Source organism: Saccopteryx leptura, chromosome 2 (genome assembly GCF_036850995.1).
Source record: "Saccopteryx leptura isolate mSacLep1 chromosome 2, mSacLep1_pri_phased_curated, whole genome shotgun sequence".
Classification (NCBI taxonomy): Eukaryota; Metazoa; Chordata; class Mammalia; order Chiroptera; family Emballonuridae; genus Saccopteryx; species Saccopteryx leptura.
The window spans coordinates 368,966,744-368,993,634 of record NC_089504.1 but is presented as its reverse complement, the minus strand read 5'-3'; the positions used below and the strand labels follow the sequence as shown (position 1 = coordinate 368,993,634).

Sequence of the window (26,891 nt, the reverse complement as noted above, 5' to 3'; positions counted from 1 at the left end):
AGAATTCACGAAGTCAAGAATAGAGCGATTGATACTCATTTGTTGACTGTTAGAAATTCCTGTTGCTAGACAATTGTGTCCTCACAGGCAGTAAACCATGCCTCTCTAACTAAGCACACTGTGATACACGGGAAAGGCATTATCAAGCAAGAATGTATGAAAAATGACCAGTTATGTTCAGGTAATCAGATAATTAACTGAAGTAAAGGAATTATGTATTATGGACTACAAGAACTATAACGAGAAGCTTTAACCACTCAAAATTTTAGTAAACTTGCTAAATCTAAGAGCCATTAACTCTAAAATAGCAGTATTTTAAATAGTATGTGTGTACACACAAACACAATATAGAAAACTATGTATTACCAGAGTTTTGGGTGTTTCATTATCTTTCATTGTCAATATTTAAAAAAATAATTTAGTGATTATTAAAAAGGTCAGTTCTATTAGAAAGCTTTTTCCTTTATTAAAATATTTTTGCCCTGACTAGGTAGTTCAGTTAGTTGGAGCATGGTCTCCATGAACCAGTGTTGTGGGGTCAATCCCTAATTAGGGCACATACAAGAATCAACCAGTGAATGCGTAAATAAATGGAACAAATCCATGTTTCTCTCACTCCTACCTCCCTCCCTCTCTCTAAAATCAATATAAAAATTTAAAAAAATATATTTTTAAAAGCTTGCTGATTTAATTTTCTGATAAATAGAAGGCTCAGTTCCTCACTTCAAGTTCCATCACACATAATGGAATTCTTCTTTGATATCGTAAGTCATTAGGAAAAGAGGAATCATAAAATCCCTGTCCCTTTAGTCAGATCTTTGATTCTGTAGATGAGAAAGGTGGGGCTCAGTGAAGACAAATTACTTAACTCAGTAAATCTTGCCTTAACTTATCAATAATAATCATCTGAGATGCCTGTTAAAAGCACATATTTTTCTTTCTTTTAAAAATTTTTTTTATTGATTTTAGAAGAGAGAGAGAGAAGGGGGAAAAGGAGCAGGAAGCATCAACTTCTAGTTGGTTTGTAATTGCTTCTCATATGTGTGCCGTGACCAGGCAAGGCCAGGGTTTCAAACTGGTGACCTCACCATTCCAGGTCAATGCTTTACCTACTGGGCCACCACAGGTAAATAGGTAAATTTATTTTAGGGAAAAAGAAGAAGGGAGATAGAAACACTGATTTGTTCCTGTATGTGCCCTGACCGGTGTCAAACCCACAACCTTTGTGCTCCAGGACAAACCTCTAACCAACCAAGCTATCCGGCCAGGGCAAAGCGCGCGCGCGTGCGTGCGTGCGTGCGTGTGTGTGTAAGTGTAAAAGAGAGAGAGAGAGAGACAGAGAGACAGGAACATCAAACTATTCCTGTATGTGCCCTGACCGGGAAATCAACTGGATGATTCTCCAACTATCTGAGCTACCTGGCCAGGGCTAACGTATATGTTCTTAAAAATAGTCTGTTAGTCCTGGCTGAGTAGTTCAGTTGATTAGAACATCATCCCGGTAAGCCAAGATTGTGGATTCCATCCCAGGTCAGAACACATGCAGGAATCGATCAATGAATGCAAAGATGGGTGGAACAACAAATCAATGTTTCTCTCTCTCTCTCAAAATTAGTAACTCAAATATATATATGTATATATGTATATATATATATGTGTATATATATATAAAACTTGAAAAAAAGTACACAAAGATAAGGGTATGTGCTTATTCTCTTTCCTTAAATATTGTTCTGTAAACCCACTATCTGAACAAATTACAACCATGTCATAAATACCGTATAGTGAGAAAGATGGAAATAAAGTATAGAGGGAAATAATTTAATGTTTATTAAGTTTTGAAGACAGACATCTCAGGAGTGAATGCTCAATTTAGCTCCTAAAAGTTTTATTTACAAAGTATTATTTATATAGTACTTACCACATGCCAGGCACTGTTTATTAATTTATATAATCTTGATAACCTTATGAAGTACTAGTACCCTATTTCAGAGATGAGAAAACTGAGGCATAAAAAGGCCAGGTGTGCCTGACCTGTGGTGGCACAGTGGATCAAGTGTTGACCTGGAATGTTGAGGTCGCCTGTTCTCAAGGCACATACAGGAAGCAACTTCTATGAGTTGATGCTTCCTGCTTCTCACCCCTTTCTGACGTAATTCTGTGTAATGCTTAATAGCCACCCCAAGACAGGCCCCTGCTGATGAAATCATGGAACTCACCTCAAGTCAGAAGATAAAACAAACTATTTTTTCTGGTGACAAGTACTATTTGCTACTGTCTCCCAACACCACGGATCTATTGGAGCCCTAGACCAGCTCTACCATTTTCTCATGGAAAATACGCAAGGTCATTTTTGCTGGATTCTCTTTCTGACAGATGGTTAATTCTTGGTGTCTACAACTGAACACTAAACTTCCTGATTTTTTTTTCTTTATGGATCAGCTGTTCTGAAGGTCCACTTCACATACATAATTTAAAAGAATTAAACATGGCTAACAGCCCCTAACAAGTTGTTACTAAAATGTTTTGGGTCCTTTATTGAGGAACTGAATGAGAAGTAATTCAGTATGCCCAGACTACATCTCCTCACACAGTCATTCTGTTGTCTAACAGGATATCATCATTTCTTCAGTCTAAAGGATGTCTCATGTGATACAATTTCACATGCACACCCAATGGCACTTAAGCACAAACCATATCTTATTCCTTGTAGAGCACTGCTTTGGAAAAAAAAATATCAGTTGTAGTGTTTTACCCTAAATATTAAGCCATTATTGCTAAAGAGCTTCCAAGCTAATTGTGAATTCTTAACATACATCAACTAGTTCACACACTAATTTCATTATGTGATTACTATTTGAGTTTTCATTTTAGTGGGGACATGTTATGTATAGCAGAGATGGTAAAGCTTTCTGTCACAAGAAAACAAAGGCAATTATCTGTGGCAATGTCTTCATTACTCCAATTACTGTAAAGCACTGAGACATCCTTCAAGGCCAATAGAGTTCAGCAAAATAACAGCCAGATACTTGGTAAGTGCTGAGAAAAGTAATAGCAACTTCATTAATTTTTTTTTAATTCAGTGAGAGGAGGGGAGGCAGAGACGGACTTCCACATGTGCCCTGAGCAGGATGTACCTGGCAAGCCCACTAAGGGAGCGATGCTCTGGCCATCTGGGGCATTGCTCTATTTGCTCAGCAACCCAGCTCTTCCTAGCACCTGAGGTGGAGGCCATGGAGCCATCCTCAGTGCCTGGGACCAACTTGCTCCAATCGAGTCATAGTGGCAGGAGGGAAAGAGAAAGGAAGAAAGAGAGAGAGAGAAGCGAGAGGGGGAGTGGTGGAGAAGCAGATGGGCACTTCTCCTGTGTGCCTTGACCGGGAATTGAACATGGGACATCCACACACTGGGCCCATTCTCTACCACTGAGCAAACCAGCTGAGGCCTCATTAGTAAATTTTTAAGATCTAAGTCTTCATGTAAGTTAGGACACATACTTTGAAACCTGTCAGCTTGGCAAGAAATACAATGCTTATATCTGGTGGAAGAAGGGAAAATCAAGGCAAGTGTTCTAGGAAAATTTCATTAGGAAATACGAAAAAAAGGACAAGCAAAAAGGGTCTGGCACGTGAATGAAATGCCACCTACACAAACTAGAGGACTTAAAGATCTGACACAGCAAAGAAGGCCAGAAGCCCTTGCTTTCAAGGCATCATGGTGACAGCCAAGGTGGTACAATCTGACGCTGCTTTCTTCCATTTAAGAATCAGAGTGAAGTTTCCCTGCCTGAGTTCCTCATACTGATCTATGAATCTCTCCCTCTAACTCCAGCGCAGTCTTCAGCTCAAACAACTGACAGGCCAGAAGGAACTCAGAATAACCACTTTGGTATATGGGTGGATGCAATATATAGACAGGAGAAAAAGTTCTAATAATGGCATTTGTGCCTGGTAGTAAAAAGCAAAAGTGTCCTGGCCGGATAGCTCCGATGGTCAGAGCATTGTCTAGAAGTGCAGATGTTGCCAGTTCAGTCCCTTGTCAGCCCACATACAGGAACATATCAATGCTTCTGTCACTCTCTAAAAATCAATAAAAAAAAAAAAAGAAAAAAGAAAAAGAAGGGCCTTGGCCGGCTGGCTTAGTGGATCGAGTGTAGGCTCAGTGTGCAGACATCCCGGGTTAGATCCCCAGTCAGGGCACACATGAGAACGGACCATCTGCTTCTCCACCCCTCCCACTTCCCCTTTCCTCTGTCTTCCCCTCACATCCAGTGGCTCAATTGGTTTGAGCGATGGCCCCAGGAGATGGGGATAGCTTGGTGGATTTGAGCATCAGCCCCAGATGGAGGTTGCTGGTCGGGGAGCATTCAGGAGTTTACCTCCCCTCCTCTTATTTAAAAAAAGAAAAGCCTGACCAGGCGGTGGCGCAGTGGATAGAGAGTCGGACTGGGATGTGGAGGACCCAGGTTCAAGACCCCTAAGGTCGCCAACTTGAGCATGGGCTCATCTGGCTTGAGCAAAAAGCTCACCAGCTTGGACCCAGGGTCGCTGGCTCCAGCAGGGGGTTACTCGGTCTGCTGAAGGCCCATGCTCAAGGTACATATGAGGAAGCGATCCATGAACAACTAAGATGTTGCAACATGCAATGGAAAACTAATGATTGATGCTTCTCAACTCTCTCTGTTCCTGTCTGTCTGTGCATGTCTGTCCCTCTCTCTGACTCACTGTCTCTGTAATAAATAAATAAATAAATAAATAAAATTTAAAAAAGGGGAAAAAAGGCAAAAGTGGCTAGCTTAAAAACGTGGTATATTTCTTGCTTTAAAAGCTCCCTGCCCCTCTGAGCACACACACACACCCCTGTTTTTAAAAATAAAAGTGACAGGAAACAAGACTGGCTTATTTCTCTAGCCTAAACATAGAAGGGTTAACTTCATTTTCTAAGAGAAAAAGATAGTCATCCTTTGACTTGGAAGAAATCAAATCCCTCTAATTGTGGCTTTTGGGCTAATTCCAACACATCTGGTTTTTTACAACTATGTGGGTAGGGAGGAAGGAAAAGATATTCAGTATAAGCTACTACAATAGAGCACCAACAAGCACATGAACAAACTATACTGCTCACAAAAATTAGGGGATCAGGGAACGTGCAGCTACTCTATACTTGCAGCCTTTTGTCTAGTGCATTTTCACCAATGAAATGTTCATTTACAAAATCAAACAACTTTCTCTGACTTGTCGTTTGCTTTTCTGATGTTCTTGTTTAATAAAAAAGAATCAAATGCTTTCTTTTATCGCTTCATATTCATTTTGAAATATCCCCTAATTTTTGTGAGCAGTATATATAAAATACAGGAAACTGATTTCTTAGCCCTAAATACAGATGTCCTTGAGTCATCTGCCAGACAGAATGCTCGCCTTAAGAATCTACTCTTAAAAATCAGTATACATTAGTCAGTACTCAGATGCTTGATCAGGGATTTTTTGCCCACCAAGGGACTAGGGAAAGAACAGCGAGGAATTCTCACCCGCATAGAAGTGGCACCCAATACCAGAAGGTGTGGATTAGGATATCAAAATTTAGCATAGGGGCCTTGGTAGCTCCTGCTATCCCAATAATACATTGTGCAGACCCAATTACTTGGAAATCAGATAATCCTGTATGAGTAGACCAACGATCCCTTTCTCAGGAGAAACTTAGGGCAGCTGCTCAATTGGTACAAGAGCAGCTACAACTTGGGCACATTGAACCATCTAATAGCCCATGGAATACACTTCTATATTTGATCTTGTTGCCTCCTGGATTATCAAGGGGCACAGGCGACCCTTACAGCTTATAGGTTTTGAGCCTCAAAATTATTGTTGTTCCTTTTTTCAAAGGATCAACAACAATGGCTCTGGGAAACTTCCACTAAATGGCAAATCGCTTTTGCAAATCAATGGACAACTTTATACTGACACTGTCAACTTAAAATCAGCTCCAAGACTAGAATTATATGCCATTATCATGGCTTTTCAGCACTTGCCATATTCCCCCTTTAATCTATATACAGACAGCAAATATTTACTTATGGTGTTTTCACTATAAAGACTGCGGTCTTAGGGACAAATGCTGATGAACTATTTCATATTTCAGCACTTCCTCCTTCTTCAAAGACTTGCATGTCAACATAGAGCTCCATGTTTTATAGGACATACTCAAGCTCACTCCATGCTCCCTGGAGCTTTAGCACAAGGGAATGCCCATGGTGATCAAGCTACCCAAAAGAAAATTATTTGGAGCAACCATGACAGATCGAGCAATTCAGTCTCATACTATTCATCACCAGAACGCTGCAGCCCTGTGTAAACAGTTTCAACTTTCTTGGGAAGCAGCATGGCATATTGGTAAATCCTGTCCAAGGTGTCCTATACTACAATCTGTCCCTTCATTTGGAGTTAACCCTCAAGAACCCCTACCAGCACAACTTTGGCAAATGGATGTTACTCATATACCTTCATTTGGCAAACAGTCCTATGTCCACGTTACAGTGGATACCTATTCTGGATTTATAGTAACCTCTGTCAGAACAGGAGAGGCTGTTATGCATGTTATAGCTCACTGTCTGTATGCATTGGTTTATTATTGAATTTCTTAAACTGGTTAAACTGACAATGATCCTGCACATGGAGCAAAAGCATTTACTGTATTTTGTCAAACCTTTTGAATTATGTGTATTTCTTACAATCTTTAAAGTCAAGGTATTAATAAAGAGTACCCAGCAAATATTTTAAGGCCAATTTAAAAAAATTTAAAAGGGGGGAGTCATATCCTGGAACTCCTACGGGTCTACCATATCATGCTTTTTGCTTAAAAATTTTTAAATTTCTTTTGAATGCTGGTGAACAGGAGATGCCAAATCTTTTTCTACTGCAAACTTCTACCTTCTTTACTTGATCCATCTAATAACACTGTTTTGTCTTTTTCCAAATAGCCCCAGATAATGGAAAAGATTTATATAGGCGGATGAGGATCCTCAAACCCCTCAGTGAGATATTCTGAGCATGGCTTTTAAGATACCAAGAGGCAGAAAAAGCCCAATAGAGATCAGGGGAACTACCAGCTTTGAGGATATGCCCTTAAAGGCTCCAACACCCCAAAGGGGTCTCATAGGATGTCATCTGGGTCTGCTTCAATAGTGGAAAGGAAAGTCATTGAGCTAAAGCCTGCCAGACTTACATGCCTCTGCTGTGAGGAAACAGGGACACTGGAAGGTAGGCTTCCCCCTCATTCCTCTAAGGGAGGGTTCAGTCTCTTCCAGCCCTGCTCCAGACACCTATGACCTAACCTTGCCCAGAATGCTGGGGTTTGCCACTGAAGGCTGAAGGTGCCCAGGGCCGTTGGCCCCATCTATGACATTGTGGACGAGCCTAGGGTATTTCTTCCAAGAAGCAGGTAAACTGATCTCATTTGCACAGGGTCACTTAACTATGTCTTGCCTGAATAGTCAGGTTTTTTATTCTTCCCTCGAAGATCTCTGTTGTGGGTGTTGATAGTCCTATTTTCTGCTGCTTTGTTTAATATATAGTGTTTCCTTTATTCCTCCTACCTCAATGCCCCACTCATATTTCAGGCTGGGACCTACTCCTAATTTAGAGCTCTCTCTCCCCCTTTTGCCAACTTCTATTATGAATCTACCTTTGCCACCCAGCTTAGTGTATCCCAAAGTTCTCTTTACCATGACACAGTCGCAGAGCTCCAGGGAAAAGCAACCTGCTCTCATCTCTCCAGGCAGAGGAGAACAGAAGCTCCATCTCCACACATGCTGCAGATGGCTCTCCAGTCTACCTGAGTCATTACCAGCTAGAAGCAGTGGTCATTGTGACTTGGACGTGAGCAGCAAAGTATAGAATTGTGACAACAATTGGACACTACTTTTTTATGGATTCTTGCTGTATTGGCCAAGAGTTTGCTTAAAGGCTTTAATCACTGTAAAAAAAAAAAAAAGAAGACTGGATAAAGAAGATGTGGCACATATACACCATGGTATACTATTCAGCCATAAGAAACAATGACATCGGATCACTTACAACAAATTGGTGGGATCTTGATAACATTATACGGAGTGAAATAAGTAAATCAGAAAAAAACAAGAACTGCAGGATTCCACACATTGGTGGGACATAAAAACGAGACTAAGAGACATGGACAAGAGTATGGTGGTTACAGGAGGCAGGGGGAGGGAAGGAGGGAGAGGGGGAGGGGGAGGGGTAGAAAGAAAACCAGATAGAAGGTGACGGAGGACAATCTGACTTTGGGTGATGGGTATGCAACATAATTGAATGACAAGATAACCTGGACATGTTTTCTTTGTATATATGTACCCTGATTTATTGATGTCACCCCATTAAAATTAATAAATATTTATTTTAAAAAATCAGTATACATATTAGATATCAGAAACTTGAGTTATAAAAATAAAGTAATTTTTATATAAAAATATTCATTTAGCCCTGGTCAGATGGTCCGCTGGTTGGAGTGTCATCCCAAAGTGCAGAGATAGCTGGTTTGATCCCTGGTCAGGGTACATACAGTAACAGATCTTTGTTCCTGTCTCTGCCTCCATTCCTCTCTCTCTAAAATAAATCAATAAAAAAAATTTTTTTTAAATACTCAGTGTCAGGATAGGCTTGAAATTAAGTCTAAAATCCTTTTACCTGCTGGAATCAGATCTTTACTCATTAGTTGGTATACCTAGAAAATGACAACCTGAACATTTATTTACTGTGCATACAATTTTCAAAAGAACTTGTCTTTTCCCATTTGTTCCATTTTTTGGAACAAATGGCCTGACCAGGTAGTGGCTCAGTGGATAGAGCACCAGCCTGGGATGCTGAGGACCCAGGTTTGAAACCCTAAGCTCACCAGCTTGAGTGTGGGATCATAGACATGACCCCATGGTTGCTGGCTTGAGCCCAAGGTTGCTGGCTTGAGGAAGGGGTCACTGGCTCAGCTGCAGCGCCCCACCCCTAACAAGACACATGTGAGAAAGCAATCAATGAACAACTAACGTACTGCAACTGTGAGTTCATGCTTCTCATCTCTTCTTTTCTGCCTGTCCCTCTCTTGCTCTCTCTCTAAAAAATAAACAAAAAATAAACCAGTTATTGTTCTTACTATATTAAGGTATTAATGTATAGGAAATGCTTTCTCTGTTGCACAGTAAATTTCTTTCTTGTGATTATATAATAATTGTGAGGAACATCTGGCATTTTGAGTTCATTTGGTCAATAAATGTTTGAATGCCTACTATGTGCCAAGTGCTGTTCTAGGGTCTGGGGGTACACTGTGAACTAAACAAAAAGCACCCCATTTGAGGAGCTTGCATTCCAGTGGGAGGAGATAGGTGAAAGATAGTAAACATAATTAGTATCTTTATTATACCACTAGTATAAAGCAATTAGTAGGTCAGAGGGTGGTATGTGCTGTGCAGTAAGAAATAGAACGATTAATGTAGGCTGGGAGGTTGCAGGTTTAAACAGGGTAGTTAGGGTAACATTACTGATAAGTATGATTTACTAAGCAAAGGCTGGGAACCTTATACAGATTCCTAGGGGAAAAGCATGCCAGATAAGATGGAACAGTCAGTATAAAGGTGGCATGAGGGGACCAGCCTGTTTGAGGAACAGTGAAGAGGCCAGTGTGTGTGATTCCTGGATACAGTTTCAAATAAGCCCCCCCCCCTGCTGAGATCAGCAAACAAGACAATCACCTGTTAAGAAAACAAACAAATCAAGACTTCAAAGCAGCCCAAATCCTAAAGTGGATTACAAATAACAGCTGATGCCAACCCAAGAAGACCTAGAAACAACACAAGTAAAAGCTGGAGGCAGACAACACCAAGCCTAGACTCAACCAGCTCTACAAAGAAAACACCCAGACACCCAGGCACAATGAGAAGACAAAGAAGTGCAATCCAAATGAAACCACAAGAGAGACCCTTCAGGAGATGAACTGAGTGATATGGAAATAATCAAACTTCCGGATGCGAAGTTTAAAATAATGATTGTAAGGATGCTTACAAATCTTAGAACAACAATGGATGGTCATCATGAACACCTAAATAAAGAAATAGCAAGTATAAAAAAGGATATTGAAATATTAAAAAAGAATCAGTCGGAGATGACAAATACAATATCAGAAATGAAGACCACAATGGAAGGAATTAAAAACAGGATGGATAGAGCTGGGGATCGAATCAGTGAGTTGGAGGACAACTGGAATGAAGGCATGAAAGCAGAGAAGAAAAAAGAAAAGAGACTCAAAAAGTCTGAGGAAACTCTTAGAGAGCTCTGTGACAACATAAAGAGAAATAACATCCGCATCATAGGGGTTCCTGAAGAAGAGAAAGAACAAGGGATAGAGGCTTTGTTCAATCATATCATAGCTGAAAACTTCCCTAAATTAATGCAGGAGAAACTCTCATAAATTTAAGAAGCACAGAGAACTCCACTAAAAAGAAACCCAAAGAAACCTACACCAAGATACATCATAATTAAAATGCCAAAGCTAAGTGATAAAGAGAAAATATTAAAAGCTGCGAGAGAAAAAAAGGCTATCACCTACAAAGGAGCCCCCATAAGGATGACATCAGACTTCTCAACAGAAACACTTGAAGCCAGAAGGGAATGGCAAGAAATATTCAAAGTAATGCAGAACAAGAACCTACAACCAAGACTACTTTATCCAGCAAGGCTATCATTTAAAATTGAAGGAGAAATAAAAAGTTTCCCAGACAAAAAAAACAAAAACTCAAGGAATTCATTACAACCAAACCAATGCTGCAGGAAATGTTAAGGGGCATGGTGTAAACAGATCAAAGTGGGAAAAGAATATAGCAAAAGAGGAATACAACTTTAAAGATTAAAATGGCAATAAACAACTACATATCAATAATAACCTTAAATGTAAATGGATTAAATGATCCAATCAAAAAACACAGGGTAGCTGCATGGATAAGAAAACAGGACCCGTACATATGCTGTCTACAAGAGACACACCTTAAAACAAAAGATGCACATAGGTTGAAGGTAAAAGGATAAAAAAAAACATTTCATGCAAATGGAAATGAAAATAAAGCTGGGGTAGCAATACTTAGACAAAATGGACTTTAAAACAAAGAATTTAGTAAGAGATAAAGAAGGCCACTACATAATGATAAAGGGAGCAATCTAACAGGAAGATATAACTATTATAAATATCTATACATCTAATATAGGAGCACCTAAATATATAAAGCAGACTTTGATGGATATAAAAAGCGAGATCAACAGCAACACTATAATAGTAGGGGATTTTAATATCCCACTAACATCCCTAGATAGATCCTCAAGAAAGAAAATTAACAAAGAAACAGCAGACTTAAAGGACACACTAGATCAACTCGACTTAATAGATACGTACAGAACCTTTTACCCTAAAGCAGCAGAATATACATTCTTTTCAAGTGCTAATGGTACATTCTCTAGGATAGACCACATGTTAGAGCACAAAAGTGGTCTCAACAAATTTAAGAAGATTGAAATCATATCAAGCATTTTCTCTGATCACAATGGCATGAAACTAGAAATCAACAACAACAGAAAAGCTCAAAAATTATCAAACACATGGAAACTAAATAACAGGTTGTTAAATAACGAATGGATTAAGAATGAGATCAAAGAAGATATAAAAAAATTTCTAGAAACGAATAATGAGCATACAACAACTCAAAATTTATGGGACAGAGTAAAAGCAGTACTGAGAGGGAAGTTCACAGCACTACAGGCATACTTTAAGAAGATAGAAAAAGCTCAAATAAACAACTTAACCCTGCATCTAAAAGAACTAGAAAAAGAACAGCAAGTAAAGCCTAAATGTAGTAGAAGGAAGGAAATAATAAAGATCAGAGCAGAAATAAATGACATAGACTAAAGAAACAATATAGAGAATCAATGAAACTAGGAGCTGGTTTTTTGAAAAGGTAAACAAGATTGATGAACCTTTAACTAGACTCACCGAGAAAAAGAGAGAGAGGACTCAAATAAATAAAATAAGAAATGAGAGTGGAGAAATAACAACTGACACAACAGAAACACAAAGGATTGTAAGAAAATACTATGAAGAACTATATGCCAAAAAACTAGACAACCTAGATGAAATGGACAAATTCCTTGAAACATACAATCTTCCAAAAATCAATCTGGAAGAATCAGAAAACCTAAACAGACCGATTACACCAAATGAGATCAAAACAGTTATCAAAAAACTCCCAACAAAGAAAAGTCCTGGGCCAGATGGCTTCACAAGTGAATTCTACCAAATATTCAAAGAAGAACTAACTCCTATCCTTCTCAAGCTATTTCAAAAAATTCAAGAGGAAGGAAGACTTCCAAGCTCCTTTTATGAGGCGAGCATAATTCTGATCCCAAAACCAGGCAAAGAAAACACAAAGAAAGAAAATTAAAGGCCAATATCCCTGATGAATATAGATGCTAAAATCCTCAACTAAATATTAGCAAACCGGATCCAACAATATATGGAAAAAAATCATACACCATGATCAAGTGGGATTTATCCTGGGGAGGCAAGGCTGGTACAATATTCGCAAATCAATGTTATTCATTACATAAACAAAAAGAAGGAGAAAAACCACATGATAATTTCAATAGATGCAGAAAAAGCATTTGATAAAATCCAGCACCCACTCGTGAACATAACTCTCCGCAAAGTGGGAATACAGGGAACATACCTCAACATGATAAAAAACCATCTATGACAAACCCACAGCCAACATCATACTCAATGGGCAAAAATTAAAAGCAATCCCCTTAAGATCAGGAACAAGGCAGGGGTGCCCCCTTTCACCACTCTTATTCAACATAGTCCTGGAAGACCTAGCCACAGAAATCAGACAAGAAAAAGAAATAAAAGGCATTCAAGTTGGAAAAGAACAAGTAAAACTATCATTATTTGCAGATGATATGATATTGTATATAGAAAATCCTAAAGTCTCAGTCAAAAAACTACTGGACCTGATAAATGAATTCAGCAAGGTGGCAGGATATAAAATTAATACTCAGAAATCAGAGGCATTTTTATACTCCAACAATGAACAGTCAGAAAGAGAAATTAAGGAAACAATCCCCTTCACTATTACAACCAAAAAAATAAAGTACCTAGGAGTACATTTAACCAAGGAGACTAAAGACTTGTACTCGGAAAATTATAAAACATTGATAAAAGAAATCAAGGAAGATACAAACAAGTGGAAGCATATACCATGCTCATGGTTAGGAAGAATAAACATAATTAAAATGTCTATATTACCCAAAGTAATTTATAAATTCAATGCAATACCAATTAAAATACCAATGACATACTTTAAAGATATAGATCACATATTCCAAAAATTTATATGGAACCAAAAGAGAACATGAATAGCCTCAGCAATCTTAAAAAAGAAGAATAAAGGGGAAGGTATCACACTTCCTGATATCAAGTTATACTACAAGGCCATTGTACTCAAAACAGCCTGGTACTGGCATAAGAACAGGCACATAGATCAAGGGAACAGAACGGAGAACCCAGAAATAAACCCACAGCTCTATGGGCATACAATGGAGTAACGACAGCCTCTTCAACAAATGGTGTTGGGAAAATTGGACAGCAACCTCCAAAAAAATGAAACTAGATCACCAACTTACACCATTCACAAAAATAAACTCAAAATGGATAAAAGACTTAAATGTAAGGCGTGAAACCATAAGCATCTTAGAAGAAAACATAGGCAGTAAGCTCTCCGACATCTCTCACAGCGATATATTTGCTGATTTATTTCCACGGGCAAGGGAAATAAAAGACAGGATAAACAAATGGGACTATATCAAACTAAAAAGCTTTTGCACAAAGACAGTAAGAACAGAATAAAAAGACAAACTACACAATGGGAGAACATATTTGACAGTACGTCTGATAAGGGGTTAATAACCAAAATTTATAAAGAACTTGTAAATCTCAACACCAGAAAGACAAACAATCCAATCAAGAAATGGGCAAAAGAAATGAATAGACACTTCTCCAAAGAGGATATACAGATGGCCAATAGGCATATGAAAAAAATGCTCAACATCACTAATCATTAGAGAAATGCAAATTAAAACCACAATGAGATATCACCTCACACTGGTCAGAATGGCACTCATCAACAAAACAACATAGAATAAGTGCTGGCAAGGATGTGGAGAAAAGGGAACCCTCCTGCACTACTGGTGGGAATGCAGACTGGTGCAGCCTCTGTGAAAAACAATATGGAGATTCCTCAAAAAATTGAAAATCGAACTGCCTTTTGACCTAGCCATCCCACTTTTAGGAATATACCCCAAGGACACCATAGAACAGTTCCAGGAGAAATGCACCCCCATGTTTATAGCAGCATTGTTCACAATAGCGAAGATCTGGAAACAGCCCAAGTGTCCGTCAGAGGACGAGTGAATTTAAAAAAAGCTTTGGTACATATATACTATAAAATACTACTCAGCCATAAGAAATGATGACATCGGATCATTTATAATAACATGGGTGGACCTTGATAACATTATACGGAATGAAATAAGTAAATCAGAAAAAACTAAGAACTATATGAACCCATGCATAGATAGGACATAAAAATGAGACTCAGAGACATGGACAAGAATGTGATGGTAACAGGGAGTGGGGTGGAGGGGTGGGGAGGGGGCAAGGAAGGAGAGGGAGGGGTTAAGGGGAGGGGAGGGGCACAAAGAAAACCAGATAGAGGGTGACAGAGGACGATTTGATTTTGGGTGAGGGGTATGCAGCATAATGAAAGGTCAAATAATCTGGAGATGTTTTCTCGGAACATATGTACCCTGATTTATCAATGTCACTGCATTAAAATTAATAAGATTAAAAAAAAAAAAAAAGAGGCCAGTGTGTCCAAAGGGAGGGGATGGAGTTGCTCAGCTTTCTAGGTATCAATTTCTCCTTAGTCAATTTTAAGAAGTTCACTGGCCAAAACAAATCAATAGGCAGATAATTTCCATCCCATGAATGTTCTGCAGATGGTAATCTATAAACAGGCAGACTCCTGTTTTAACTTGAATTTGGTAATTTCAGGTAACACAGAAGTTTCTTAAATCCATGCCATAAGTCAGCTAAACAAAGATTTCTTTTTCTGTAAATAAAAAAGCTGATAGTAGATCACATGCTTAGAAGACCTAACATTTAGAAAAAACTGAAAGTTTTACCATTCTAATTTTTTTCTCGGGAGGGAGGGAAGGAGATGAGAAGCATCAACTTGTAGTTGTGGCACTTTAGTTCATTGATTGCTTCTCATATGTTCCGTTCCTTGACATGTGGACTCCAGTCAAGCCAGTGATCCCTTGCTCAAGCCTAAGACCTTGGGCTCAAGCCAGTGCAACTTTTGACTTCAAGCCAGCGACCTTTGGGCTCAAGCCAGTAGCCACGGGATGTCTGAGATTCCATGCTCAAGCCAGTGACCTCAGGATTTTGAACATAGGACCTCAGTGTCCTGGGCTGACTATCCACTGTGCCACTACCAGTCAGGCTTACCATTCTAATTTGTAAATGCCCCAGATAAAAGCTGAAAGGTTTTGTTTTATAGTATGGGATGGCCAAGGTGCCAGATGCACTTCTTTCTAAGAGAGCAGTGATTGCTTAGTCAGGGGAAATGGCTCTTTAAGGACAGGTTTTGTTGCATCCTTTAGTTCTTTCAAGCTTAGTAGCTCCAAATTCTTTTTCACATTTTTATTTGGTGGTCTGCATTTTCTGTTCTATGACTCAGTGAAATTTTGTGTTTCTTAATTTCCTAATCTAAATTAGGCACACTGCTTTCATAAGGTCCTATTCAATGAATGATATAGAGAATATTCCCAAAGTTACATGCATATCAAGTGTACTATGTTGATATATATCTTCAGCATCATCTTTGTTTTCAGATGAACAGTACTTTTTATAAAGAACCAGGCTCCGTTTATCCAGTAAAATCACTAGCCCATGTTGTTTCTGAATTTTATTTTTTTCAGTGTGTATTTTTATAGTTGCTTAAACTTCTTTCTTTTCAATTTGTCATGGTTATTTCATACTGGAGTCCTGTCTGTGAATTGCTGTTCATTGCTTCTTGTGTATTTTTCCAAGAGGTTGAAGCTGAGGTGAGATCACTCAAGAAAATGCTGAGACGCCACACGTCTTTGACTTTGTTCTCACAGTAAAAAGGGAAGGTGGTGTGAGCTCATGTAACTGTGGGTTAGAAGGGCTCTTGAAAAACTTGCCAGGTTTTTTCTTTCCTTTCTCTAAATGGGACTGCATGTGAATCACCATTACAAAGTCTACTGTCTTTAGAAGGAAGTCCAGCCCTAGCTGGATAGCTTGGTTTGTTAGAGCATCGATCCCTGGTTGGGGCACATCCTGGAACAGATTGGGGCACATCCTGGAACAGATTGATGTTCCTGTCTCCCCTCTTCCTCCTTCCCTTATCCTCCCTCTCCTCCTCTTCCCTCAAAAATCAGTAAACATTATAAAAATAAGAATAAAAGGAAGTTCAGTTCCATTGCTGTTCTCAGTGGGAAGGTCAAGACCCTTAGCATTTCAAGAGCTGTTGAACAACAATTTAAGAAAGAATTTGTACTAAATATATATTAAATATACAGTATTTTATGACTAGAAGAAAAGCTTATGCAGCAGTGAAAGGGATTTCATTACACACCCATTTGTGGTGGTTGAGTCCAGAGGACTATCTGTGGAGTTCCCGCCTAGACCCACACTGGGCTCCCCAGTCCAGGACACCAGAGCTGGGAAGGAGCCCCCATAATACCTGGCTGTGGAAACCACCAAGGATTGTATTCAAGTGAGACAGAGGGCAGCTACAGGCCTGGGCGCTACTCTCGAGATGCCCATGCATGGACTCACTCACAAACTCACTCAATCTGGACTCCGGTGCAGGGGCAGCAGCTCAAAAAGTGCCAGGGACATATAGGGAGGAACTGAGTTGCCTAGTGCCAGGACTGCAGCAGCAGGAGTTCAGGGCAGCTCTCTCCAGGGATGGAAACGCTGGCAGACAACACTGTTCCTCTGTTGTCTTCTCCCTCCCAGCTGGAGTGCACCAAATCTGTGCCCTCCATTAACCTGGCTAACACCTGTTTGCTCTGCCCTGGTGATTCACTGAGAACCCACCCCACACAACTTGTGCGCCTGGCCAGAACCTCCTCCAGCAGCTTTCCCACACAAGCTGCCTGTCTTGCCTCATGCTGCAGATTTTTAAAGAGTCTCTTTAAGGTCCACAAACCCCAAATGAGCAGCAGCTGACCTTGGCGTACCCTGTACCTCTTGCTAAGTGGCCCCAAACCCAACACAAGTGTTAGGAGAATGGTCTCAAGGTCTGGGCAGTTATGACTAAAGGATATTTTTGCTAAATGTTAAAATGTAGCACAGTATTTTGCAGAAGCAGCTGTAAGCAGGATGAGCTTGACAAGAACCCAACCTTAAATTGGGTGTAGCCAACAGCAAAAAGATGAAATTAACCAAATAGTGTATAGAAGAAGCAATAGTTAAGCCTCACTTCAAGGAGACCAAGTTTTGGGTGTGAATCCTGTCTCCTTTACCTGCTACCAGTAAATAAAGCTACCTAACAACAACCATCTCTCATTCTTCAATACAACACCCCAACCAGTGAACCCAAGTTCGGTAACGCAAACGGCGACAGGTCTCTACTTGCATTGTAACTTCCATCGGGTGGCCACAATCCTGGCATAAGTGGTGGCCATTCTTTTTTTTTTAAGATTTTATTTATTCATTATGGGGGGGGGGGGAGAGAGAAGAAGAAGCAGCAGCAGCAGCAGCAGCAAGAAGCATCAACTCCCATATGTGCCCTGACCAGGCAAGCCCAGGGTTTTGAACCGGCAACCTCAGCATTTCCAGGTTGATGCTTTATCCACTGCACCACCACAGGTCAGGGCGGTGGCCATTCTTGGCTTGGAATGGAGCTTCAACTAAGCAGTCACAAGCTGGTGCAAGTGGCAGCTGGCCTCAGCTCATACCGTGGTACCCACCAGAAGGTTCCAAACCTACCACTAGTGGCAGCTGGCTTCATTTCAAGCACAGCCTCTCTCAAGCATCTCCAAACTCAGAACAAGCATCAACCAACTGTAGATCACTTTCAGTCTCAAGCCAGACAGAAGTTCCTTCTCTGCCACCTGGGAGGAAGGAGCACGCAACAAAGACGCTTGGCCTGCATCAGAGCCTCTCAAGAGGCCCCAGAACCAATACATACACTTGGTGGTCAGCTTCAGTCCACACCAGAGTACCACACAACTAGTTCCACAAATGACACACCCAAAGAGTGAGCCTGATTGACACCAGAGCCCCAGTAAAGTGATTCCTGCTTCATGGGGTCAGCTCCTATATAACAGCTCATCCACTGCAGCCATGGCCTACCAGGACAGTCAGTCAGCCTAAGGGTCAACCCTAGCCTCTGATGTGACAACAATCAAGGTTCAACTACAACAAGACGACACACACACATCCCACACTAGAAACACTCCAAAGCCCTTGGCCAGTTGAACAGAAAATCAATGGATAGATCATCCAGATAGAAAGTCAACAAGGAAACAGCAGCCTTAAATGACACATTAGAATAGATGATAGATTTAACTGACATTTTCAAAGCTTTTCACCCCAAAGCAGCAGAATATACATTCAGTGCACATGGAACATTTTCCAGGATAGACCACAAGTTAGGCCACAAAACAAGTCTCAATAAATTTAAGAAAACTAAAATCATATGAAGCATCTCCTCCAACCACAATGGTATAAACCAGAAATCAGTTACAAGAAGAAAATGAAAAACACACAATCACATGGAGGCTGAATAACAAAATAGAAACAAGCTAAGATACAGAGAATAAAATAATGGTTGCCAGGTGGGGGAGGGGGATGTGGGGCGATGGGTGAAAAAGGTGAAGGGATTAAGAAGTACAAATTGCCAGTAATAAAAATAATCATGGGATGCAAAGTACAGCATAGGAAACATAGTTGATAATGTTGTGATAACTATGAATGGTGTCAAATAGGTACTATACTTATCAGGGTGATCACTCTGTAAGCTATGTAAATGTATAAATTATGTTGTACATCTGACACTAATATAATATTGTATGTTAACTGTAATTGAAAAAACTTTTAAGAGAAGAGAGTCCTGGCTGTGTAGCTCAGTTGGTTAGAGCCACATACACCAAAGCAAAGTTGTGGGTTCGATCCCTGGTCAGGGCACATACAAGAATCAACTAATGAGCCTTGGCTGGGTGTTTCAGTAGAGTGCTGTCCCAGGGCACTGAGGTCACGGGTTCAATCCCTGGTCAGGGCACATAAGAGAAGCAATCAATGAGTATTCAACTAGGTGGAACAAAGAGCTGATGCTTCCTCCTCTGTCAATCAATGGGAAATTAAAAAATAAATGTATAAATAACTGGAACAACAAATCGATGTCTCTCTTTTTGTTCCTCTCTCTAAAATCAATACTTTTTTTAAAGGGAATAAAAACACAGGATGAATGAGTAAGCTGTAGTACTGTCCCCTGTAAGTTACACAAATACATGCTGTGACGTAAAGCCGCAGCTCGCCTATTTAAAGCTTTTTATCTCTACACACACAAATTTTCAATCGCTTTGGAGCAGTCTTTCTTATCTTTTTGTTTTCTCCTTCCCAACTACATGAAAAGAAACTAAGATCGCAGAGTACTAATAGAAAGTCCACAGATTGTTTTCTAAACAGAGATGGCATTTAACCCAGTTCACTTCTACTCTTAGTTTTCCTGTGGCCTGGCCATGATTATATTCCATACATGCATGTATAGTGAAATGACAGGAACTGTATTATGTATTAGCCCAAGGTGTTGAGTTTTCATGTTCAAATATCTGTTAAATGTCAGACACTGTGTTCAAGAATATTACTACTGTATTACCACATCCACTAAACACCATTTATCACTTACAACAAGGCAAGCACTGTTTCTCATACCTCACAAATGTTCATTCTTCTCTGAAGTAGATACCATTATCATCACATATCACAGATATCAAAGATACTGGAAGCGAAGCACAGTGATGTTAAGTGCCTTGCTAAAGACCACAGGGCTACTACACAGTAGACATAGGATGCTGACTCCAGTCCATGTTGTGAAGACACAATGCAATACTGTCTCTCCAAAGATTACTAAGACCATGAGACCGTATCTTTAAGGGCCACACCCTTAAAAAGTCGGTACCTTTTAAGGGAAATAGAACTGTAACCAAATATTACATATTTGTGCTAAGTTTAATATGCATATATGAGGTACAAAGGAGATTAACAATTGCACTTGAAGAAAGCTTTATGGGAGACAGATACCTTTATGGAAAAATTCAATTGAAATCATTAGTACTTACCTTCCTTAACCCTTTGGAAGCATCTGACAATCCCATTCTCGTCTCCTCTGGATACTGTGTTTGCCCCCCATCCCCGAGTGGAAGCTCTTCTTCCTCTGCCCATCCCTTAAATGTTCAGAGTCCAGAGTCTACTTTAGGCTCTCCAGTCCATTCACTTCCCCTCCTCCTCACTCTATCAACTCCAAATGATTAAAATACCAACTAAATATGAAACACTCCCAAATCTGCATCTTCAGCTCAGATTGCTCCTGGTTTCAGACCCAGGAGACACCTATTCAAAGGTTTCAATTATCCAGTGCCTCACATGCGGCAAAGGTACTTTAAGATAGTACTTGAATCTGAAAGGTCAAAAAACAGATAAAAAAAACCAGTTCCTTATCATGTGTTGTAGTTCTCCAAAGGGCAGAAATAATCTCTAGGTGAGAGGATTATAGGTGGTTATTTCTGGCTTTCTGTTTCAAGCACCAGCAGAAGTATTTATTGATTTTGAAAGGCCCTCAGGTACTTTAGCAATGCACTTCTAACACATTGCATGTATCAATTCCAATAATCCCTTGCAGGAGAGAATGAGGGACCAAAGGAAATTTAGCAGTGGTTAAGGTTAAAACCGAACTAACTTGATATTCTTTTCAGGACATTAAAAAAACAAACTAAATCCCGCGCGGCTTCTCCCAGGTCAGCGCAGGGCCGGAAGGCGATGGTGCCGCTGGGCGCGCGAATGTGGGCATGAAGGAGGATGGAAGCGCAGGACGCGGTGTCCGCACGGGAGCAGCACTTCCACAGCCAAGTGCGGGAGTCCACGATATGTTCCCTTCTTTTTGCCGTTCTCTACATCGTTTCCTACTTCATCATCACAAGATACAAGAGGAAGTCAGATGAACAAGAAGATTTTTAAATAAAAAATATAAGAAAAAAAACTAATTGAAAAATATTCTTTTATTTGTGAGTGAACTGAGACTTGTTCAGACCTGAAACAAGAATCTGAAATCTTAAAAAAAAAAAAAAAAAAAAAGGTATTATTTGCCACAGAGGTCACCAGTACCACTAGAAAGATGAACCTAATTTAGAAGAAATCACTTTAAAAGCACTGCTTTGCTGAGCAGGTAGCACCAGCCTTAAAAAGTGGCCAGTAAAAGTAATTGAGGGAAAAAAATAAGTGAGGGAGAAGCAGGCTATTATTTATTCATTTTTAGAGAGGAAAGAGAGAAAGAGAGAGAGAGGAAAGGGGGGAGGAACAGAGAAGCATCAACTCCCATATGTGCCTCAACGAGGCATGTCCAGGGTTTCAAACTAGTGATCTCAACGTTTAAGGTTAATGCTTTCATCCACTGCGCCACGATAGGTCAGGCTCTTTCTTAACAAACAATGGGGTCAGTGCAAGGCCAAGGAGGAAATCACAAGCAGCAGCAACAGGAGAGGGGCTGGACAGCCTGGACCAAGGGACGTGTGCCTATCCTCCCCATTGGAAAAGAAATAGGTAGGCAATGCAGGAAATACATAAGGTACAGCGAAGGAGAAAGAGCACAGGGAAACCACCCTGGAATCTCACCTGGAGAGAAGTACCTTTGATGCCTTGGTTTATTATGTGAAGAAAAGCAGCATCCTGGTTTCATGTTCACATCAATTAAAACAATAACTACTATACTATTAAGAGCCTGCTGTGCTTTTTCACCATAAAGTTTCTTATATATAAGTCCCCCTTCTTGGTTTTTTAAAAAACTTTTCTTCCCTCATTTATCTTAGTGTCTCAGTTAATATTAACTTTAAAAAAATACTCACATAGCTTGTGGATTTCTCGAAAGAGCAGTAGGCCATGTTTCTGTAGTAGAATAAAAAAAAGCAGTGGTACATTTCTAGTGACTGACGGCAGTGAGGAAACTGGGGTGAGCGGGAACTAGAAGTGAGCAGAGGGCTACAGCCTCCCTAGTCCCTGTGGATGTGGCTTAATGGAGTCTATAAAACTGTGACAAAGCACTAAGTTCTCACCACATGCAGGACCTTGCCATTATTTTAGGGTGGACATTCAAACCTGCTCCAATGCAGAGCAGAAAACTAAAAAACTGTAATGGGTTTTCTTCGAAGCTATCATATCCATATAACAAGAATAGATATTATGAAAAAGGGTCAAAGAAAAAGAAAATATGGGAAGAGAAACCAGAAAAATAGAAGAAAATGTCCAGAACTGAAGGACACAAAATTTCTAGAATGACAGGATCCACTGGGTACTCAGAACAGTAATGAGGAAAGACCCACACCATGACATATTCTCATGACGTACACAACACAAATCAGGGAGGGAGGAGAGGAAAGGAAAAACAAACCAACAAAATAGGGCTCATAAGAAGGGTCTGAACTACTACACCTCCAGAGCAATTACAGATACCAGACAGTATACAACAATGCTTTTAAAATTCTGAGGGAAATTTATTTCCAGTCTAGAATTTTATAACATTTCCAAACTATCAAGCAAGTCTGTGGCCAAAATAGTCATCCAAATACTTCTTAGTAAATAAGGATGTGCCAAGAAACAGGATGACAGGAGGCCAGCCCAGGAATATGGGGCAGGTTCCTGAATTGTATTCGAGTAGCAGTGTTGACAGAAAGAGTGAAGACAGGAGGAAGAGGAGGAAGACACAGGGCTCCAATAAAAAGAAAAGTGGAAATGATACATTTGTGCTCATAGAAAATGTTACTGAAAGAATGTGACAAATATTTTTGAAGCATTTGGAAAAAATTTAACAGTTCCTATTTGAAAAAACAGGCAAAGGTCAACCTAAACACAAGAAGAGTGGAGCTGAGACAGGTCACCTGTCTCAAGGGCTGAATGATACTTGGCAGAGGTGTAAACACAGAAAAACTGCCCGCTTTAACCAAAAATTACACTATAGCTACACTATAGCTATAGGGGTGAAGGATCTGGAAAGGTTGGGACATGATGGGTGGAAGAACTATCCTAATTTATCACAGTAGGAAACAGCAGGCCAAACACTGGGGGAAAGACAATAAGGACTACTAACATACCAAATTATTTAAAAACATGAAGACAACACCTGCAGAAAGAGGGAAATTGAGTGGCTGCCTCTAAGAAATGAGACATGAGGTGAGGAGCAAGAAGGGAATGGTTTTGGAGTATGTTTTTTCCATTGTTAAGTCTTATAATACTATATGACTTTAAACCACATGAATTACTTTGGTAAAGAAAACAAAATAAAAAGGGGAAAATAACAACACTTAAAATTTGCCATTTTCCTCCATATATTTTTAAGTAACCTTACCTTTTGTGGGACATATTCATAAACAAAAGAACTTTTAATCCAGACCCCTAGAGTGCTTGCTGGGCAGGAGAGAGCAAGGTGAATTGACCCCTTGGCCCTCACTCAGATTTATTGATTCAACATTTCCAGAGGAGTGATCTGTAGATTTAAAAGTACCTCAGGTGAGGGCCTGGCTGGTTGGCTCAGTGGTAGAGCGTCAGCCCAGCATGTGGAAGTCCTGGGTTTAATTCCTGGCCAGGGCACACAGGAGAAGCGCCCATCTGCTTCTCCACCCTTCTCCCTCTTTTTTCTCTCTCTCTTCCCCTCCCACAGCCAAGGCTCTATTGGAGCAAAGTTGGCCCAGGCGCTGAGGATGGCTCCATGGCCTCCACCTCAGGCGCTAGAATGGCTCCGGTTGCAGCAGAGCAACGCCCCCTGGTGGATCCTGGTCAGGAGCATGCGGGAGTCTGTCTGTCTGCACCCCCCCCCCCCCCCGCCACCTCTCACTTCGTAAAAATATTAAAAAAAAGAAAGTACCTCAGGTGATTCTTAGCATCAGGCAAGTTGGGGAAATGTTGACCAGCAGGTTAACTAAAGATACATATTATAGTGCCTAATAATAAAAACACTGGTCGCTTTTTTTCTGGAGAAGGAACTTTTAGGTTTTCTTGTTGAAATGTCATAAGAAAAATTTAAATGATTCAAAGACTTTGTTCAGGCTTGGCATCACAGTAGTCTCAGCCAATAGGGGCCCAGTGATCTCAGCGTGGATCTGGTTTTCTTGATCAGTGAACAACAGCTCAGCTCTCTTTGAAACAGCTAATGCAACTTGATTTTTTTTTTGTTTTTTTTTTCTGAAGCTGGAAACGGGGAGAGACAGTCAGACAGACTCCCGCATGCGCCCGACTGGGATCCACCCGGCACGCCCACCAGGGGGCGACGCTCTGCCCCTCCGGGGTGTTGCTCTGCTGCGACCAGAGCCACTCTAGCACCTGGAGCAGAGGCCAAGGAGCCATCCCCAGCGCCCGGGCCATCTTTGCTCCAATGGAGCCTTAGCTGTGGGAGGGGAAGAGAGAGACAGAGAGGAAGGGGGGGGGGGTGGAGAAGCAAATGGGCGCTTCTCCTATGTGCCCTGGCCAGGAATCGAACCCGGGTCCCCCGCACGCCAGGCCGATGCTCTACCGCTGAGCCAACCGGCCAGGGCCGCTAATGCAACTTATTTTCATTAAATTAACAATATCATTAGAGCCAACACAGAATGTTCCAATCACTAACAATTAAAACACCACATTTACAACTTACTGTTTAAATTTTCAAGTAATCAAAGAGTAGGTTTATTCAACTTATGCAACTGTATGTTGCAAATACCTTCTTGAATTTCTCTAGGGATCCTGATATCCTCTGGCTTTTAACCACGCACATGGTGAATATCCCTTAATTTTCCATTGTCTATGCTCTGGCAACCGGGTCTCTACGTTCACCCTTCCAGTGTATATTATTTTTCCCACAGGATACCTTGATCATCTTCATTTACACAAATGTCATAAAATACATAGCTCTTCAGTCTTGAAAATACTCAAATGTAATGATCTTATTTTATCTTATAATCATGAAATGCTACTGACCAATGATTTGAGTAGGTACTACATGTTAGGCACCACATATATATTCATCTCATGTCTCATCATGACAATCTTATTAGATACATGTTATTAATTATGTTACTTACACAAAGACACAGGCTGAGCTGTGGTCATGTGGGGACTGGGGACAGTCACAGCTTCCAGGCCAGTTGTCTTCTGTGGGTTGCCTCCACTTGCCATCCATCAAATGACTATTTCCACATGTGCCATGACATGAAAAAGTTTGGGAAAGACTGGTTTAAGTTAGACCAGCTTTGATCATTACTCAAAAGCCAAATAAAAGTATAATGAGGGCCAGGAATTAGTACAACAGAATCTCTTTAAAATGCTATATTGGGAAAAGAGCTTGTCAGGCTTGCTCACTTGTACTTTACCTGGTTAGTGTGTGAGCACATGGCAGTGCCACGTGCATATAGCCTATGTAAGGCTACAGGTGCTGGCCCTCATCACAGATGGCAGATTGTGGATTGCCCGCCACTGTGAGGGCCGTCTTTGCTGTCCATTCGCTTGCTGGTGTAAGAAGTGGTTGTCCCCTGCCCGTTTGCTCATCCACAGTTGTGAGACACTATCAAACAGGAATGGCCCAATACTTTCTGGCTCCGCAGTTCCCCTACTGTTTGCCCGTGGACCTGCCTGGCCTTAGCCACCAGCATTATATGCTGATATAGTAAAAATGAACAGCCATGTTATAATCTATACCAGGGGTCCCCAACTACAGCCCGCAGGCCACATGCAGCCCCCTGAAGCCATTTATCCAGCCCTCCGCCGCACTTCCGGATGGGGCACCTCTTTCATCGGTGGTCAGTGAGAGGAGCACATTGACCATCTCATTAGCCAAAAGCAGGCCCATAGTTCCCATTGAAATACTAGTCAGTTTGTTGATTTAAATTTACTTGTTCTTTATTTTAAATATTGTATTTATTCCCATTTTGTTTTTTTACTTTAAAATAAGATATTTTTTATTTGTGTGCATAGGGATTTGTTCATAGTTTTTTTTTATAGTCCGGCCCTCCAACAGTCTGAGGGACAGTGAACTGGCCCTCTGTGTAAAAAGTTTGGGGACCCCTGATCTATACCACTGATTGCTAATATTAAAAAAAAATTTTTTTGCCTGACCAGGCGGTGGCACAATGGATAGAGCATCAGACTGGGATATGGAAGACCCAGGTTTGAGACCCCGAGGTCGCCAGCTTGAGCGCGGGATCATCTGGTTTGAGCAAAAGCTCACCAGCTTGAGCCCAAGGTCGCTGGCTTGAGTGAGGGGTTACTCGGTCTGCTGTAGCCCTACGATCAAGGCACATATGAGAAAGCAATCAATGAACAACTAAGGTGTTGCAACGCACAACGAAAAACTGATGATTGATGCCTCTCATCTCTCTGTTCCTGTCTGTCTGTCCCTATCTATCCCTCTCTCTGACTCTATCTCTAAAAAAAAAAAAAAATTTAAATTTATTTATTTTATAGAGGGGGGAGAGAGGTAAAAGGGGTAGAGGGATAAAAGGGGGACAGAGGCAAAA

At 40.6% G+C, this 26,891-nt stretch overlaps 1 protein-coding gene across 7 annotated transcripts in view; it reads right to left on the bottom strand.

Moving 5' to 3' along the window:
* FAM118B (family with sequence similarity 118 member B) overlaps positions 1–26,891 on the bottom strand; it is a 64,375-nt gene that overhangs the window by 34,032 nt on the left and 3,452 nt on the right. For 3 of the 7 annotated variants that reach the window (XM_066365172.1, XM_066365174.1, XM_066365173.1), the window contains exon 1: positions 25,461–25,565. The exons of 1 other annotated variant lie outside the window; for it this stretch is intronic. In XM_066365172.1, the coding sequence (XP_066221269.1) occupies positions 25,461–25,558 (98 nt within the window). In that variant the 5' untranslated portion in view covers positions 25,559–25,565. Of the gene's footprint in view, positions 1–7,717; positions 7,886–20,477; positions 20,587–22,256; positions 22,297–25,460; positions 25,566–26,891 lie in introns of those variants that run through there. 3 more of the 7 variants (XM_066365176.1, XM_066365177.1, XM_066365178.1) reach the window with 3 other exon arrangements.